Genomic DNA, 19230 nt, shown 5'->3' on the forward strand with positions numbered 1-19230 from the left:
AGAAATATACACATACTGAGACGTGCATAAAACACAAAAATGCTTCCTGCTGTGCAAAAAAAATAGGTTCTCAAAACCTTTTATACAATAAGAACTAAAGCTTATAAATTTTAATTTTCTTTTATTTCTTTTATTAGTAAATAGAAAGATATAAAAATGTCATAATGTTAAAGGAAGTTCTTTCCTGTTAATGGGCTGTTGGGTAATTAACTTTTTTTCTTCAATATCTTCTTGATATTTATGATTGTGAAAATGCATTATTTTTGTAATCAGAAAAATACTGTGATTTTTTTTGCAGTAGTGTGCTTCAAATGTACTTCATATACAGGATAATTTGGTTGAAGCTCATACTGCCAAGAGAATTTACATTACACATTTCTTCTATAGTCTTACATGTGTATGTGTCATGCATGTGTGTGTATTATCTTGTACAAACTTTATAAAAAGCTTGAGGTAGGCGTTGTTATTACCAGTTTTTACAGGTAAAGAGACTAAAGGTCAGAGAGATTATAATATGCAAGTTTTTAAGACTTTACCTAATAGTTGTCTTGTAGATTCTGTGTTCTTTGTGCCAATTTCTCAAAATATATATGGACTACTAATATATATATTTTTTAATTTATAGATCAATTTTTATAAGATTACTGAATGGCAGTTGTGGTGGTTCAGTTTGGTGAGTAGGCAAATATGTACACAGGGATCTCAGTCTCAGTTGTTGTTTTCCCACCACTATAGGAACACCAGGTCCAAGCAGCTGTCCAGATATAAATTCTTTAACAAGCTGTAACCGCAGATATAAACACCTCTCTTAAATAAGGAACATTCTCATGATCTTGACACTGCAATTTCCCAACATCATTAAGAAACATTCCCTAATTTCACAAAGAATGCTTGTTGTTTTTATTTGTTTTTTTTTTTTTTTTTTGGTGGGGGTGGTTGTTTTTTTTTTTTTTTTTCCCTTCCAGTTTGTAAAGAGAACTGAGGGAAGATAAAACTGGACTTCTAGAGAGACCAGTTTCATGCTGTGTGGGACTTCTCAGCTATCTGCAGCAGGCAACATGTCTTTGGCACTACTCTCTGTCCTCTGGCTCATCATTCAAACTCAAGGTAAGCACTAAAATACCAACATTTTATACAAAAATCAAATTATTTAATGCATTTTTAAAGTAACATTGAGAAAGTAGCGTTCTTACATTACCAAAGGATCACTACAGCTTGCATTTGGGTATATTTACTCAATTTACATAAACTCCATGCTCATAGTCAAGGTGTTGTGATTGGTATAATAATTTAGTTAGGATATACCTGAAATTTTACTTCTCATTCAATAATGCTACTAGATCTATAATTGTATTTTCTAAAACACACACACCAAGTAACACAAGAGAATTAACTTCCAGACCAGAAATCGAGAATTTTCTTGCCATCTCCAATGTTATCTTGAATAACATTGATTATTTTCTACTCCATATGGAGAAAATCATCTATCAAGACACAATTTGACCGAAAACTTGCCAGGATGGATGACAAGGGAGACGTTTAACTAAAATTAGCATTAAATTAGACATAAATATAGTATTAAGCAAAATTAAAACTTAATTGACCAACCGAAGAGTTAAAGACTAAAATCTCCTAAAATTTATTCTAATCTCAACCGCAGCAACTCATTCCATTAATTGGATTCATATTCTCCACTGATTAAAAGAAAAACTTACAGTAATATATTTATAAATTTCCTGTTCTCCTGTGTAATGAATCCTTTTTGGGATAATATCATAGCAGAACTCTGGGGGCTGAGGAGGAGGTAAAGTCTGGTTGATAATTTTCCTTCAGGTTCTCCACGTCAGCCAAGTATTAAACTGTTTGATGTTCCCAAAGTCACCCTGTCTTTCAGTGGGAAATTGGCTCTAAGCACAGACATTTATCTTTGAAAATGGGAACATTTAAAAATAAAACTGACCTTATGTAAGTGATTGAACAATTAAAAGAAAAAGTAGATAAGCTGCACCTGCCATCTTCCTAGACTGGTGCTACATAATTTTACATATTTTATGTTATTCAATTTTTATAGTAACCTCCATTTTAGGTAAGTAAACTGATAGGAAAGCAAAATAACTTTATAAGGTCATTTAGGTAGGACTTGAGACCATATCTTTTGGCTCTGATATCAGTTCTTTTCCTACTATACACAAGTAAAATACAAAATTGTCTATGTAATTATCATACCAAGTATATCAAGAAGGACATTTAGCCTACTTGCTATCTAATTTTCCTACTTGCTATTCGATACTTTGAAATTGCTCCAGCAGCGGATAACAAAACTTTGTTCATATGAAATCTGAAGTCTTGAGGCAAAGGCTAATGAAAGAAAGAATATAATGGTTTATTGTTATACTTAGAAATAAAATAGTGTTAGTAGAGTCTTCCCTAATAATGAGGTATTACCTGCTTATGACAAATTTTATTTTTGGAAGGGGTAGTCAGGGGTTACACCACAAAGAGAAAAAGACATAGAAAGGAAAAACAGATCTCTGAGAACACTGAGAGAAAAATCTACAATTTTGAAGAGGACTACAGTGGAAGAGGGAAATGGACTACAGGGCAGACTCCTGGCTTCTATAATCTCCCATGTACTGAGAAATAAATCATCTGAAGAATTATTTCATCATCTCCCTGTCTTTCCAGAATAAGTAAATAGAGCAAAATAAAATTTCCTTGTTATCATAGCCGATAGGAAAAGGAAGAAGGAGAACCTTGCTTTTCTTTTCTTTTCTTTTCAAGATTTATTTATTTGACAGACAGAGATCACAAGCAGGCAGAAAGGCAGGCAGAGAGAGAGGGGGAAGCAGGCTCCCTGCTGAGCAGAGAGAGCGTATGTGGGGCCCGATCCCAAGACCCTGGGATCATGAAATGAGCAAAGGCAGAGGCCTTAACCCACTGAGCCACCCAGGCGACCAAGGACCTTGCTTTTCTTAATACTTAATTTCTGGATGAGAATTCAGTCTTTCATGCCATTTCAACAAAGCCAACCAACCAACCCAAAACAAAACAAAACCCAAGACCTTTAATGTGTTATATTAATATTATCTCTTTTTCTTTAGCAATAGCCATAAATCAAACATCTGAATTAGAGCTCTATGAAGTAGTTCATCCTAAAAAACTACACATTTTACACAAAAGGGAAATACAGAACAACCAAACAGAGAATGGCAAAGAGGTAAGTAATGTGAATGATAGTGGGATTTCACAACAATAGAGCCAATAAAGTGCCTTTTTACTAATAGAGGTAATGCCTAACAGTTTAATTTTGAAGGCCATATCCATAGCTCCTCTTTGTTCAGGAAAGAATACAGGATTCTCAGAAACACATTTAAACAGTAGGAAGAGAGTTAACTGTTTCAATTGATCAGAAAGAATAAAGCTGCTTAGACATTTCTCCAAGTTTGGAGGCTAAGGGGAGAGCATAGGAAAGGAAGCATTTCTAGAATGTTTCTAGAAAGAAATGTTTCTTGCTAAGTTCACCAAACCATACCCTCACTTCCTGTCCCACAGAATTTCCTTTTCCTTGGGCATTTTGTCTATAACAGAGAGTTCAATATTATATCATTAATTAGCAAGATTTATAAAATTTATTAAAGATATTAACTCTCTGTTACATTGTTACCAATATTTATAATTTTTACCTTAGTTCTTAGTAGTTCTGTTTATTTTCTTTAGTATATTTTGTTTGGTTTTAAAGTAATAAAAATAAGTGCCTTATTATTATATCACTAGTGATCCTTTAGGAAACACAGGACAGTATATTGTATAGTTAGGCAAGTCCTAAGCCCCTATCTTACACAGTAAAGTTAGTTTAATCTGTGAGTATTTTTGCTGCATTATTGTATTTTTTGGAAATCCATCTTAATGTATGATTTGTGTTTTATTTTACATATTTTAACTATATATGAGAACTGTTTTATACTATAGGCACTTGTAATTATTCTTCTATATATGACAGTATCATTATATTATAATTATTTCAAATAGACTCAGAAATACAAATTGATATCAGTATATTATTAAATATTTTTAGGAAAGATATGAACCTGAACTTCAGTATCAGATAACATTAAATGGAGAAGAAGTTGTTCTTCACCTGCAAAAAAGCAAGTAAGTTGTACTTCCTCAAAGTCTAATCGCTAGATTATATTAACAAAATATGGAAAAATAAACCTTCTTGAGACTCTATTTAGTGTGATTTGAGATAGAAGACATGAAACGTTGAGTTTTAGATGTTAATTAGATTGCGTTAATGTTAGCTAAGACGGTTGTTGCTTTCTAAGGAAATTACATGCAAAATATAAACAAAGAGCAACACAGATAATTTTTCTTCTTTAATACTTCTAATTAATTGAAAATCTTTTCTACCCATATGAACTCAAATTTTTGACATAGCTTCCCACTATTTTTCTAAGAACATTTGTAAGGGTCATTCAGGGCATAGAGCCTGGGGATGTGACTTCACCAAATTCTGCATCTCTCTGATACAATGGTCTTTTATGCATGTTTGTAACCCAGCACCCTTCAGGGACCCTCTGGAGGCTGGGGTTTTGATGCAAAGAATCCCAGAATCCCAGAATAACCCTTTTGAGAATAGAGAATTTGCAGCTGAAAAGTATCTAGGGGCATTTATTCCCTTGAATCTTATGGGCATAATTAATGCTTTGATTTGCTTCAGCAACAGAGTTTCAGTGTTGGAAAAGGGTCAATGAGTCAGAATGTCTGTTGTTTCTCACTGTCTCGGGTACATTATCCCTTATTACCACCCTAAGTGTACCTTGCAATTTTCTGAAATTTGCAGGCACATCCTAAGGCCAGACTACACTGAAACATATTACTCACCCAGAGGAGAGGAAATCACTACAGACCCTCAGAACATGGTAGGTTCTGAATGCTTTCTAGGATTCTTTCTGGGATCTGGCACTTATGTTGCAAGATGCATAGTTGTGAGGACAATTAAAAAAGAAATTAAAGGACTTGGAAAGAAAGTGCTTGTCTCTGACCAATGAAACAACAGATGAGAAGATGAAAAAAAAATCATAGTCATCTTTTTTTTAAGGTAAAGATAGGAGGAGGCTTCCAAGTATTGCATTTGTAGAAGCAACCACAAGTTCACTTCCCTCTAAATGATCTTGTCAAAAGTTAGAAATATTCTGCCCAGTAGCTTCTTGAAACATCATATAGCTATTTACTATTTTTGAATAATATATGCATATATCCTGAGGTCAGAAATGGAATATTAATCACTTAATTAATATAATTTTATATCTCATTAAACCACCATGCCATAGATAATGTCAAGGCCTAGATGTCAGACATAGAAAATCAATGCCAAGGTAAGAACAGGAAGAGAATACAAAAAGATAATCATGGAGTGTTACCAAGCTAAGTGAATGTCTCAGAGTCCCTCTCCTTAGGCACTCCCAAACATATATATCTCTATAAAAAGACAAAACTTCTGTCACAGAATGGCTCTTTGTTCCCTTCCCACTAAAACTTCTCATTTCATGGATTTCTTGATTTTGCTAACATTTAAATTAACTCGTGCTCTTGTGTGAATGGTTTATGATATCTTAATTTGGTACTTTTTCCAAGCCCTCTACAAGAAAATCTTTACGATGACGAGGTTTTTTCCAAATCAAGAAAAACATAGATAGAATTTCAGACCCTAAAACAAGTCAGTTTATTTTGAACAAGAGTTTATTCAATAGCTTGAATAAATTTCTTCAATTTATTGGATCATACATAAGTATACGTAAGTGACCCCCTACTTCGTTTATATAAAGCACCAACCATGTCCAAATCTCTAGTTGTGAACAAAGTTTCTGTGGTTTTGATGCTGGTGAAAGGATTGCACTAACATACCAATTAAAACGACAAGTTGGACCAGCCCCATAAAGGGCTGAGGAGTGGTAGTGTGACTCCTTGAGAATCCTGGAATCTAGAAAAATGGTTACCTCATATAATTGATATGTGATGCACAATGTCTTAGGAACTCTACTTTTACCAGGAGCCCTCTTAAGTTCACACTCCTTGGACTTTTCTTCCGTGCAGTCAGCGCCAGAAAGCCAATTCATCTATCAAAGATGGAATTTCCAGGGTCAATAGTAGAAGAAGTTGTAAAATTTCTAAAGTTCTCACTATTTTCGTTTCTGGGAACTGGTCTGGCTGTTACCACTATTTGAAGAACCTTCCTACATACACAAAATAACAGCTTTCACCACAGCCATGATATGTTTATTCTTGTAGTTAAAAAACATATTTCTTTTTTCCATCTTTAGGAACATTGCTTCTATAAAGGACACATACTAAATGAAAAGCGTTCTGTTGCCAGCATCAATACTTGTAATGGGTTGAGGTGAGTCACCTGCAAAAATGGTAAACATTAAGTACCATTCTTTACACAGAACTGAGTCTTCCTGGACATCATATCTTCTTATTACCTTGGTAAAATCTTCTGCATAGATAAAATGCTGTCAAACTGAAGATTACAGTATAACACTTGCAAGCATTTTATAATTGTGTTTAACATAATTTTTAACAGTGTATGTGTTCACAGACACATGCATGTATGTGATATTTCTGTTCACAAAAATAATTCTTGCCAATTAGGGAAAATTTGGAAAGTAAGAAGAAGTGCAAGTAAGAAAATAACAACCACAAAATTGTGCTTAGGAGCAACTACTATTACTAACACTTTGTCATATTTGCAGTCTTTATGCATATAGATATATATCTTTTACATGGTTGCAATATGAAATAAAATATATATAGTTCTTCTAGATAGTTCATGCCACAGTATATCATAAGCTTATTCTTAGATCATGAAATGTATTCACAGATATAATTTTTAATGACTATCCTGTATTTGTAATCCTCCATCATATGAATTCACTTTGTATTTCTGAACTTATTTTTGCTTCAGGGGTACAGGTCTGTGATTCGTCAGTCTTACACAATTCACACACTCACCATAAAACATACCCTCCCCAATGTCCATCAAACAGCCACCCCAACTCCCCACCTCTTTTGCCTCCAGCAACCCTCAGTTTGTTTCCTGAGATTAAGAGTCTCTTATGGTTTGTTTCCCTCTGTGGTTTCATTTCATGTCATTTTTCCCTTCCTTCCCCTATGACACTTTGTCCTTTTTCTCAAGTTCTTCATATCAGTGAGATCATATGATTATCGTCTTTCTCTGATTGACTTATTTCGTTTAGGATAACAGCCTCTAGTTCCATCTACATCGTTGAAAATGGCAAGCTTTCATTTTTAAAAAGAAGAATTCTTTAAGCTACTACTAGTTCCAACCTGTTTCTCTGGCTGATTTGCTAATGATTCTTTCTCTCCTATGGGGTTCTCAGCATCTAAATGCTTCTTTACTCTGTCCTCCACGATATTCCTAGGACCTGCCAAGAAATGTTTCCTAAGCATATAAATAAACTATGGACAAATATTACTGAACTTATGATATAAATTCTAAATTCTTTGGGATAGCTTCATCTTAACAATTCTTGTTCAGAATTTTCTAGTAAATAATATAAACTTTATTTTACTATTGACAAGTACTGATTATAACTTAAATCAACAAAAGTTAGCTGGAAGACCTATGAATGAAAACTGCATGCTTGAGTTTAGGATTTAAGGAGAGGTATGCTTTGTTCTGGTCGGTATTGTGACTCCGTGTGGCAGATAATCTTGAAATATGAGTCTCTGTATATCACAGGGGATATTTTACACACCATGACCAAAGATACATGATAAAGCCTCTGAAAAGCACAGACCAAGAAGAACATGCTGTCTTCACGTATAACCAGGAGGAGCCAGACCTGGCTAATTATACTTGTGGTGTAAGAAGTGTTGGCAGGAAACAAGGCCATATTCGAACCTCCAGGTCACTCAATAGCCCAGAAGTAAGTATAGATTTCCCATGTCATCATTTCTTCTGATTATCTCTGCAATGAAATATGGTATACCATTGTGTTCAACAGTTACTCATATAGGCAAAACCTATGATTCATTTATTTATTCTTTAACTTAATTTCCCTCTGGAAAAAAAAATCTCATTGGAATTTTTTCAAATTTTTAAGATAAAAATGATATTAATGATGTCGTTCTACTCTTTGAAAAGGAAAAAAACTATCTTCAGGCTGAGAAATACATTGATCTCTTGTTGGTGCTGGATAATGCCTTTGTGAGTATGAAATATACATGCTTCTTGGGTGGTTAAGTTGACTTTTAAGTTATCTTATCAAATGGACAAAGGAAATAAGCTCTCCTAGTTGAAAATGCAGACTCTGGTCACCTGACTGTCATGTCTTTTCTATATGCCTTGCTGGTCTTATTCATTCACTGACCCTTTAATGTCCATCTACTGCCAATATATTCAGATATTGGAAGTATTCTTAATACCAGATAGCTATAAGAAATCAACTCTAATGATAAAAAATGGGTTATTAAAATATTTTCAAAATTCTCACTCTATTACAAAGTAGATGCAAAACTATATATATTTTACAAATTATATTTGTATCTATAAAAATACTATAATCTGTGATCCTAAATTAGCAAATACTGCTTTTTAATCAAATTTTAATAATATTGAATTGGTTAGAAATATTAAAATTATTAATTTGACTTCTTTAACTTAGAAATGGAAAACACTGAAATATCTAAGAATGCCTACTTCTTTTCTTACCAAAAAATTCTTACCTTTAAAAAGAATTTGTTGAAACAGTGTTATATAAGTCAGACATGAATGAATAAACATTTATTTATGTTGAAATATGTAATTTTTCTTAAAAATGTTAAATCCTGTACTGTGTCAACTTTTTAGAAATTATGTTTGTATTTTGTATTTTACAGTATAACATGCATAAGGGGAATCTAACTCTGATAAGAAGCTTTGTGTTTGATGTGATGAACCTACTCAATGTGGTAAGATATTTGTCCGTAAACTTGTATTTCTACGTTGAAGCTTGGGGCTTCCCTATGGTTTCACCAAGTAAGGAGTTGGGTGGGTCACAAGGGATTAATGTCAGCAATTTTGGTAAATTTATCAGGCCAGGTTCAATGTCAAGGGAAAATCACATGTTACTTCTAGGATTTCTATTTTCAAAACATGAAACACCTATCCATTACTTATGTCAACAAAAGATCTAAGACAATAAAGAAACCTCAAACATTTTCATGAAGAAAAATGCTCTTCCGACAGATTTATAATACCATAGATGTTCAAGTGGCATTGGTAGGTATGGAAATCTGGTCAGATGGTGATAAGATCAAGATAGTACCCAACATTGGTGATACCTTTAACAACTTTCTGAATTGGCATCGTTCTAACCTGGGGAAAATGAAGAGACACGACCATGCACAGTTACTCAGGTGAGCATATGCTGGCCAGGGTCGGGTGTATGTAGGCAAGAGAGAAGAGTTATCCCAAAGGGTTCTTGCCAGAGATTTCTGCTCATTTGTATCTCCCCAATCGATTGTCAGAGAGCTTGAAGTTCTACCATTAGGAATTCACCTATAAGAATGTGAAGACCCATGTCATGTTTACTAAAATGGATTTGTGGTTGTGGTGATAATCTGTGATCATAGAATGCTGTGGAAGAGCAGAAGCTTTTCTTGGAGCCTAGTGAATATAAAAAGGGTGGAGCAACATGGGAAATCTAAAACATAACTGACAAAATCTAATGGTTCCAAAGACTCAGATTGTGACAGTCTACCTGTAATTGTCATGCAGTGGAATTGGCTTCAGAAATGGACGTGTAGGAATGGCAGCCTCGAATTCCTTGTGTTCCTCAGCTTCTGTTGCTGTCATTGAGGTTTGTAAACTCATAATAAGACTCTCTGTGGTCCTGTGTCCTCTATGAAGACCAGAATGATGCCTTGTACAGAGTTATCACAAAAAACATTTGCTGAGTCAGTAAATAAAAGTAGAAATGAACCTACTGGTAAATAGTTGCACTGAAGATACCTTGGATTATGAAACAGAATATTTCCTTATATTGGCCCTCCCAGTAGTCTTCATTCTTTATTTGGTATTAGGGAATAAGAACAGGAATATTGGAACAGAAAGGGAACCCAGATGCCCTCCATGGCCTGAGCCAACTTCAAATTAATGATCTGCAGTATCAACAATGAGAGAGGTTAAAGAGGTCAGAGAAGGAGCATTTTGGCGTCATACAACCAAGTACTACCAATGTCAAGAATTATGACAATAGGTTTTGGAGGCCTTTGAATATGTAGTATGGTACTTCCTAAGAAGAATGTAATTACCTTAATTTACTCATCGTTTACCAAGAACTCCTCATTAGCTCAGAAAATATTTATTGAGCACTGATTCAATGGTTGAATGCACAGGAGCCAGCCATTTCAAATGTTAATTCGACATTTTACAATAGCCAATGCCAGGAGCTAAATGACATTATTTTTCACCTGTCAAACTAATTTATTAAACTAGGAAATAAATGAACATAAGTAATAAATGTTCCTTTTTTTTTTTTCCAGGCTAGCAAAAAGAATAATGTGGCTCTTGTAGGAGTCATGTCACATGAGTTGGGTCATGTCCTTGGTATGCCTGATGTTCCATATTATACCAAGTGTCCGTCAGGGAGTTGTGTGATGAATGAATATCTGAGGTGAGATCTTGTCATCCTTGAGAAAAAATATAAATGTCTTAAAACTTAAAGAGTTCAGATGCAGTCTATATAGTGAGTGGGTATTTTTTTTAAACAAGGGCTGTGAATCCCATTAATTCACCCTATAGCCTCTTGATGCACAGGTTTTATCAGCTCATCAGGGCTCATTGTTTAAGATTTCCAAATAAGCCAAGTTAGAGATTATGAGAATGTTAACCATGTTATTTTAACTTAAAATAATTTTAACATTAAGCAACATAGTTTTAAACAATAACCAAGATATGAAAACAACCTGAGTGTCCATCAATAAATTAATGGATTAAGAAAATGCTACACACACACACACATTACTCAGCCATAAAGAAGAATGAAATAGTGCCCTAGAAGGTATTATGCTAAGTGAAATAAATCAAACAGAAAAAGAAATATTTACTTATAAAGGCAATCTAAAAGATAAAACTAATGAACAAACAAATGAACAAGCTAACAAACAGATGAAAACAGAAATATGCTCAAAATACAGGGAACTAACTGGTGGTTGACAGTGGGGTAGGAGTATGGGCAAAACAGATGAAGGAGATTAAGAGGTACAAACTTCTATTAAATAATAATATGTTTTCTAAAAATATGTATCTAATTAAGATGATGACAACTTTCTTATTTATCTCCATTACTAATCACTCAATCCATTTTTATGTTAATATTAATTCACTTCTAATGCCAGTCACTTTGCAAGGACTTGGGACAGAAAAATAAAAAGAATACTTTGCTCTTAAAGTGCTCATGAATAGGAAGAAATACATCCTACGTCTGCAATTATTTCCTTTCACTAATTTATAATTATTATCTCTTAACTCTCAGCCCTCGATGGTGATCCCAAATGGTAAGACTCATTCATCGTTCCTGCCATGTAGGACGGAACTGAATCCACACAGGAATTTAAATTCTTCCAGTTCTACAAGCTCAGTATCTAGGGAAACGATTTTCCAACTAGTGTAGTATTTATGCTCCTTTGTGCTCCACATATAACATAGTACAGTCCTAAATGGAAAATGAATTTGGGATTTCCACTGAACCGGGTGATATAGTTAGCCAAGTCAGATTCTCATGTTAATCTATCATTAGATATCATGATTTTTCTTCTGTTTACAGTTCAAAATTCCCAAAGGACTTCAGTGTATCCTGCCGTTCACATTTTGAGAAATACATTTTATCGCAAAAACCAAAGTGCCTCCTGCAAGCACCAACTCCTAAAGATGTGATAACAAACTCAGTGTGCGGGAACAAACTTCTGGAAGCAGGAGAAGACTGTGATTGTGGTTCTCCTAAGGTATGAAAATATCCACAGTTTAAAAGTTTATTAAAGAGTTATAGCTGCATGGGAATTACGGTGTTTTCTTTTTCTTTTCCTTCTTCAAGGAATGGTTTTTGGAAATTCTTTTTAAAGACAAACATAGCATCATAGCAATAAAAAAAAAATAGGCTTAGACTTGTGGTTTTTTTCATTTTTTTAAAAAAAGATTTTATTTGTTATTTGTTTCTTCACTTATTTATTTATTTAGAGTGCAAACTAGGGGAGACACAGAGGGGAGGAAGTGGGTGGGGGAGAGAATCCTAAGCAGACCCCATACTGATCACAGAGCTCTATCTCACAACCCTGAGATCATGACCTAAGCTGAAACCAAGAGTTGGAAGCTTAACAGATTGAACCACCCAGGTGCCCCACACTTGTGTTTTTAATACTTATTTTAGACATATTTTGAAAGGCATTTCAAAAGCCAGGATACACTTATGATGTGATTGTCTAAAGTTCAATGGAAAGAAGTAAATCGTTAACTGTAACATGTCATTTATGATCCTTCCTAGACATATTGGTCAGAAATTCTTAAATCACCTAAAGTCACAGCTGATCATTTGTTGAGGAAAAACAATTACAGATTTAGAAGCAAGTTCTCTCCATAGAGAGAGCTGGCCTTCCCTCACCAAGCCAGTGTATAAACTAAGCCATAAATGAAACAGAGAAGGAGAGAAAGAAAAATCACATAAACCTATGGAAAATAGGCTATTAATATAAAACATCTAAGATAATCTTTATAATTAATAATTAATAATATTAATAATTAATCTTTATAAAAATCTGATCCTTGCAAGGTATGAATGTACTGTAAAGAATGTCTCTGACAAATATTTGTCAACAATCCCACACTAGTTTCTAAGAGCACATTCTGAGTTCCCAGCAATTTTCTCTTACTTTTAAGACTGAAAAAATGAGCTACCATTTGAAGAGATTTTTTATGTCAATTTGCAAAATGAATTTTTATGTATACCATATCTCCTTTATTACTCACAAACCTTCATAATGGGTTTTGTTATTATCCCAATTTAGAGAAGTGAGATTCACAAAAGTTAAGTAACTAGTTCCAAAGATCCAAAGCCAATAATGAACAAAGCCTGATTAATTCAACCCAAGATTAATTCATTACTTTAAGAGGCTCCACGACAAGGGGGAGGGCATATAATCTCTTTATGCTTCAGCTACTTATTCAGACATTTTAAGCTGTTGAACTACATTAGAAGATTTCATGGTGTACCAATCATTTGTAAAGAGTATTGCAAAGATTCTTTTATGTATAATGAAATAAGAAATAATGGAAATGATTTGGTACTTTATAATAAATTAGATATAAGTTTATCTCATTCCTACTTGCTTGCATTCCCATATGGCTTCTTGGGTGGAAGACAACTATGGTTCACACTCCGGGGTACTTCTGATTTCATCAGGCCCAGGGCCTGTAGACAGTGCACACTGACAAAGAGACAGAGAGAATAGAACCCTGTCTATGTCAAGGGTAAGTACATTAGCTAAGTACATCAGCCAGCCCCCATATTGCTTCCATTTTGTGCTGATTTTCTTCTTACGGAGTTGAATAAAACTAGAGTTCAGGCTTATGAACAGCTGAATTTTAAATAGAAGTTTTTGTACCTAAAAAGTAGTATATAAACTTTATATAGTATCTTTTAGTGAATAATCCAAGGTTCCATGATCTCATATGCTATTTACTATTTTTATATATCCATTTAAGTCTTTTTCCAGATCTTAAAAACCACCGTTCTACTGATCAACCTAGATATTATCATGTGAGCATCATACACTATTTTAGTGACTTTAACCATGCAATGCATTTTAATATCTGCAGCGGCAAGTGTGTTCAAATTTTTTCTTTTTAAAGATTTTATTTATTTGACAGAGATTTTATTTTAAAAAATAAAAATATTTATTTATTTGACTCTCTCTGTGCCTACTTGTGATCTCTCTCTGTCACGAGAGAGAGGAGAGAGAGAGAGAGAGAGGAGGAAGCAGACTCCCTGCTGAGCAGAGAGCCCGAAGCGGGACTTGATCCCAGGACCCTGGGATCATGACCTGAGCTGAAGGCAGAGGCTTAACCCACCGAGCCACCCAGGCGCCCAAGGGTGTTCATTTTTTGAGGTGGAATTTGCATCATCATTCCTCAGTTTTCATTCTCCCATGTAGCTCTTGTATTTTTTTTTTATCAGTTTGCTCACAAATACAATTGAGATTCTGACTGAAGTATATTAAATTCATATTTTGCTCTGAGGGCCACCAGGATTTTCACAATATGATTTTGTTTTATTGTTTTATCTTTTCTATTTTTAAAAAGATTTTATTTATCTATTTGAGAGAGAGAGAGAAAGAAAAAGAGAGAGAGAGAGAGCAACAGAGAGAGAGAGAGAACACAAGTCGGGTAAGGGGCAGAGGGAGAAGCAGACTCCCTACTGAGCAGGGAGTCTGATGTGGGGCTTGATCCCAGGACCCAGGATCATGACCCGAGCCAAAGGCAGATGCTTAACTGACTGAGCCACCCAGGCGCCCCCAAAATTTGATTGTTTTAAAAACTAGTTGCCTTTTGAGTTTCTCAGGAAAGTTAAATATAAAGTTCTTCATGTAGTTATTGCATATCATGAAGCTTATTCTGAAGTATTTTCTATTTTTCTTTTTGCTATTAGTATGCATAATGTTTACTTTTTGTATTAGGTTCTGCTGTATTACTCTTTTGATGTTATTTTACTATTATCTTAAAAGGCAATCTTAGTGACTCATCCATTGTTTTTAGAGTAGATTCTCTATTTTTTCCTGATGTCAAATATTTTATTACATATGAAGGATGAAAATGTGATTTATACTTTCCAATTATTATTTTACTTTCATACCTTTTCTTTCTCTCATAACATTTGTCAGAGTTTTCATAAAAATATAGACTATAAATAATACATGTCTTACTGTTTATTTTATTAGATATATTTTTCTATTTATCAGACAGGATCTTCTTTCTTTATAGATTATTTTTATTTTCTAATCTTTGCCATCTATCACAATAATATTAGTTGTTTTCTACCCTCAGTATCTTAATGTGATGGATGATATTACTTTATTCTGTTCTGTGGAGACACCCTTGTATTTTTGGTGGAAAAAAAACCCTGTATAGTTGTAATGGAGAGTTATTATATTAATAAACTGTTGTTTTGTTAATATTTTATTCAAGCTTTTGCATCTGTATTAAAAATGAAAATTGTGTATGTATATGTATGTGTGGATGCATGTGTGTATGTGCATATGTGTGCATGTGTGTATGCATATGTGTGCAGATGTGTGTGTGTGTGTGTGTGTGTGTGTGTGTGTCATTACCAGCTCTCAGTATCAGAATTATACAGGCTTAGCAAAATGAATTAAGAATTTTAAATTTTTTTCCCTACCTTCAAATAGTTTGAATGGTATAGAAATATTCTCCCTTGAAGTTTTAAATTAATGTACATGTAATATCATCTAGGCCAAATTTATTTGTGGTCATTCTTGGGTAATTCTATTTTTGTCCTTTTAAGAGGTAGTTTTCATTGCACTTAACATTGTTTTCTATTATTAAGCTTCCTCGGTCATTTCCTCTGGAATCTATGTAGTGGTGTAATTTAGTTGAAAAAGTAAAATTTCTTTGTCATCTTGTATTAAAATTGTATGCACCTTGTCTATAGAAAAAATCCTGACCCCTTTCCCATTGTGTGCGTGTTTTACAGGAATGTTCCAATCCTTGCTGTGAGGCTGTGACATGTACATTAAAACCTGAAGCTGATTGTAAAGGAGACCCTCTGAACGATATCACGTAATACCTTCTTTTTCTCTTTTTTGTTCTCAAATATTTTCTCACTTTTATTTCAGGTTGGAGAATGATATGCTACCGAGTTCTGCAATACACTAAAACACTATTCACTTGATATTTTTATTTATTGATTTTTTGAAATTTTTAATTTATTTTTAATTTTTTTTTACTTCACATTTTTAAAATAATTCAGTTTTGGAAAAGAAAAAAACAGCCACCATACTAAACAAAAACAACTCAGGATTGTGTGTATACTAATACACTAATGAGAAAAGTAGCTACATGGTCATCTGTGAGATGTGAGATTAAGACTGCTTAAATCTATGCTGAAAACTGTACATTTCTCTTAGGTTGTGACGAGTTTATTATAAACTGAGATGAGAGAAAGAAAAGTTCCTTAAAAAAAAAAAAACCCTCTGTTGATGAGCACATCTTACTCTTGATTAAGAATTGATAATTGTGATTTACAAGGTAGTCAGAAAAACAATAACATTTAAGAACGTATACTGTATGATTTGGCGGTTTTACTTCTTTTAAAGTGTTTCAATAAGCAGTAATCCACATATTGCTTTTGTATTTTATAGAATCTTACATCAGTTGGGCTAGGGAATTCAAGTGCTCTGACTGAATATAGTAATTGTTTCAGTGAAATTAGTCTCTGAACAACAAAAAATCATGAATGGGGAAAAACTCAGGATAAAATATATGGGAAGTGTTATTACTCCCCACCCCCTTTCCTGAATCTTTTTTGGAATTGAACCTGCAGAGACATTATAAAGGGACTAATTCCTCAACTATCACTTCCTTAAGAAAGAACCAGCCAGGTCCTAAGACCAAAGCGGCGCTCATTCCTTCAGCAAGCCCCACTTGATAGAGCCTGCTGAACCCCACGTGTGGTCCACTCTGCAGGGAGTTCTGGGAATTATGCCCATTTTCTTACTTGGTCAGAGAGACAAAAACTTAGCATCTCAAAAGATATCCATTCAGCCTCTCAGGGGCTTGGAATAAGAGGTGGGCATGTTCCATTACTGGGCAAGATTGGCAATTTAGGTTCATGGAAAGGAGATTGGTCTTGGACTCAGGAAACTTTGGTTCTTTTCTTAGTTCTGCTTGAAACTCACTATGGGACTTTAACCCAAGTTATTTAATTCGTGTTCTCATCTATAAAATGGAGTTAGAGCTGTTGTCACTCAGTAGGTTTCTCAGTATTATTTAAATTTTATAAATGTTATCAATGCTACATAATATTTTATAATAACCATGGCTTCCATTTTTTTTCTTTTAATCAGACAATGAATAAAAAAATCCACTAGGACAAGAATCAAGAAATCTAAGCATACCAGGAATCTTGTACTTAGACATATTTTGGTTTTCACTTGCATGCATTATACTTCTGACATTTTTATCAGTCCAGCCAACAGGTAAACATACTCAGTGAAAATTGCCTGTTTTCTAAAGCCTGATCCTTAATGTATTTTTAAGGATGGTGAAGATTGTTGCCTAGCTCTGCTCTTTGGAGAACAAAAGAAATTAACCCTTGACCAAAACCCCTCACATTATGCAAGCTCAAGTCAGAACTGTAAAATTGCAAGTGGCTTCTGTTTTTACCCCACCCTCATTTTACTAGTATAGCCCATGACAAAATAAGACCCTTTGATAAGCAAAGCCTTTGATGGAAGAAGGTAGAGCAGAATTCATGTGTCATGGACTGAGCCTCAGTATTCCACTCACCTCGCTCTTGGAAGTGTGGTAGTTGTCTGTAGCATGTCAAGATTAATTAAACATAAACGTTTTTCATTTTGTCATGTATAGTCTTCTCACCATCACATAGTGTTAATTTTGAGAAGTCTTCATGCTCACAATTTAGCTTAACGTTGAGGCATGCTTCATTTATCTGTTGACTTAATGTACCCCATAATGTCAATGAGTAAAACTACAGCTTTTTGAGCCTCTTGTGTGTGGTCATTTTCAAAAATGAATATTTTGGGGTTTCATTTTAGGTTTTCCTTAGGTGTTAAAGTCGCACATGATAATTTGACTATTTTCCCCGTGGTCCTCTAACCGTATTGCCACAGATAATCAGGCATCACAATAGGGAGATGAAAAAAGAAGGTCCCATCATCTTTTAATGCCTAACATGAAATTTCCTGAGGCCAGTCACATAAGAAGATGAGGATTTTTCCTGAGGTTTCTTTCTTTAATACTTTTCAACAATTACTTTAAAAAAATGACTCAAAATCCCGTCGGTGCTTATACTGGGAGAACAGGAACTGAGACATACTTCTAAAGATTGGGCTCTGAAAAGAACAGTCTTCCAGAAAACCCTGCTTATGGGTGTGGCCCGTCTCCCCCTTCACTGCCTCACTATAATTGCTGGGTTTGGCACTACCAGGGCTGAAGTTGAAGCTGAAGCTGCATGTCCAGTGTCACTTGTGCTACAGCCCACAGGCATTAAATGTCATATTTTCACTGTCCACTGGTCGGATATAGACTTTCAGCTAATTCCTCCAAGACAAAAAGTTTCTTTGGGCATATTTCCCTCCCCTACTTCATGCTCAGGTAAAGGTTTCTTAGAGTAAAACTGCCTGAGCTGCAAAAATTATAGACAGTGAGCATGTGAGTGTCAATTGTTAGATTTTCAGGAATATGATGAGCTGGTTATGAAACACAACCATTACTCAAAATCAACCTGTATAAATTTGTAATTAAACCTTATAGAGTTCTCAGAATCTTCTCAGAGTTCTTCAAACAGAATATATATATATATATAGAGAGAGAGAGAGAGAGAGAGAGAACGTGCATGTGCAATATTTATGTATTTAACCATGTATATGTATATATGTATTTTATTATATATCATATATGCATATACATATTTATAGAGATTTTGAGATTTATTATGAAGAATTTCTTATGATAAGCAATTAGCTCACCTGATTATGAATGCTGAGAAGTCCTGGAATCTGCCATCTGCAAGCTAGAAAACCAGAAGAGCTGGCAGTGTAATTTAGTCCAAGGGCAGGAGAGAATAAGATGGAATGTCCCAGCTCAAGCTGGCATGCAGGAAATAAAAGGAGTGACTTCCTCTTTTTTCTGTCCTTTGTTCTCCTCAGTGCCTCAACAGATTGGATGTCATGCACCCACATGGAGGAGGGTGATCTGCCTTAGTGAGCCACAGACTCAAATATTGGGCTCATCCAGAAATACCCATACAGACACACCAGAAATAATGCTCAATCTGGGCACCTCCCAGTGCAGCAAGTTGACACGTATCATCAACCATCACAAAAGCAAAGGGCATACTCAAAACTTATGACTTCCTTTTACACTACACTTTAACAGATGCTCTTTGGACTGTCTAGTTCTGCCATAGCTGT

General features: G+C 34.5%; 1 protein-coding gene across 1 annotated transcript; it reads left to right on the forward strand.

The window, feature by feature from the left end:
- Nucleotides 1-997: 997 nt before the first annotated feature.
- ADAMDEC1 (ADAM like decysin 1) lies at nt 998-17794 on the forward strand. Its single transcript, XM_032332189.1, has 14 exons — nt 998-1107; nt 3102-3217; nt 4076-4152; nt 4844-4922; nt 6324-6400; nt 7766-7952; nt 8171-8233; nt 8905-8976; nt 9254-9423; nt 9785-9866; nt 10552-10682; nt 11835-12012; nt 15771-15856; nt 17143-17794. Exons 1-14 carry the CDS (start codon nt 1020-1022, stop codon nt 17147-17149), a joined length of 1413 nt encoding a protein of 470 aa, XP_032188080.1. The 5' UTR covers nt 998-1019; the 3' UTR covers nt 17150-17794.
- The last annotated feature ends 1436 nt before the right edge of the window (nt 17795-19230 follow it).

This window comes from Mustela erminea, chromosome 2 (assembly GCF_009829155.1).
Source record: "Mustela erminea isolate mMusErm1 chromosome 2, mMusErm1.Pri, whole genome shotgun sequence".
NCBI lineage: Eukaryota > Metazoa > Chordata > Mammalia > Carnivora > Mustelidae > Mustela > Mustela erminea.

Coding starts and splice junctions, on each gene's coding strand:
- ADAMDEC1 (XM_032332189.1), top strand. CDS start 1,020: ATGCTGTGTGGGACTTCTCAGCTATCTGCAGCAGGCAACATGTCTTTG. Junction 1,108..3,101: donor GCTCATCATTCAAACTCAAG/GTAAGCACTAAA, acceptor CTTTTTCTTTAG/CAATAGCCATAAATCAAACA. Junction 7,953..8,170: donor GGTCACTCAATAGCCCAGAA/GTAAGTATAGAT, acceptor CTCTTTGAAAAG/GAAAAAAACTATCTTCAGGC.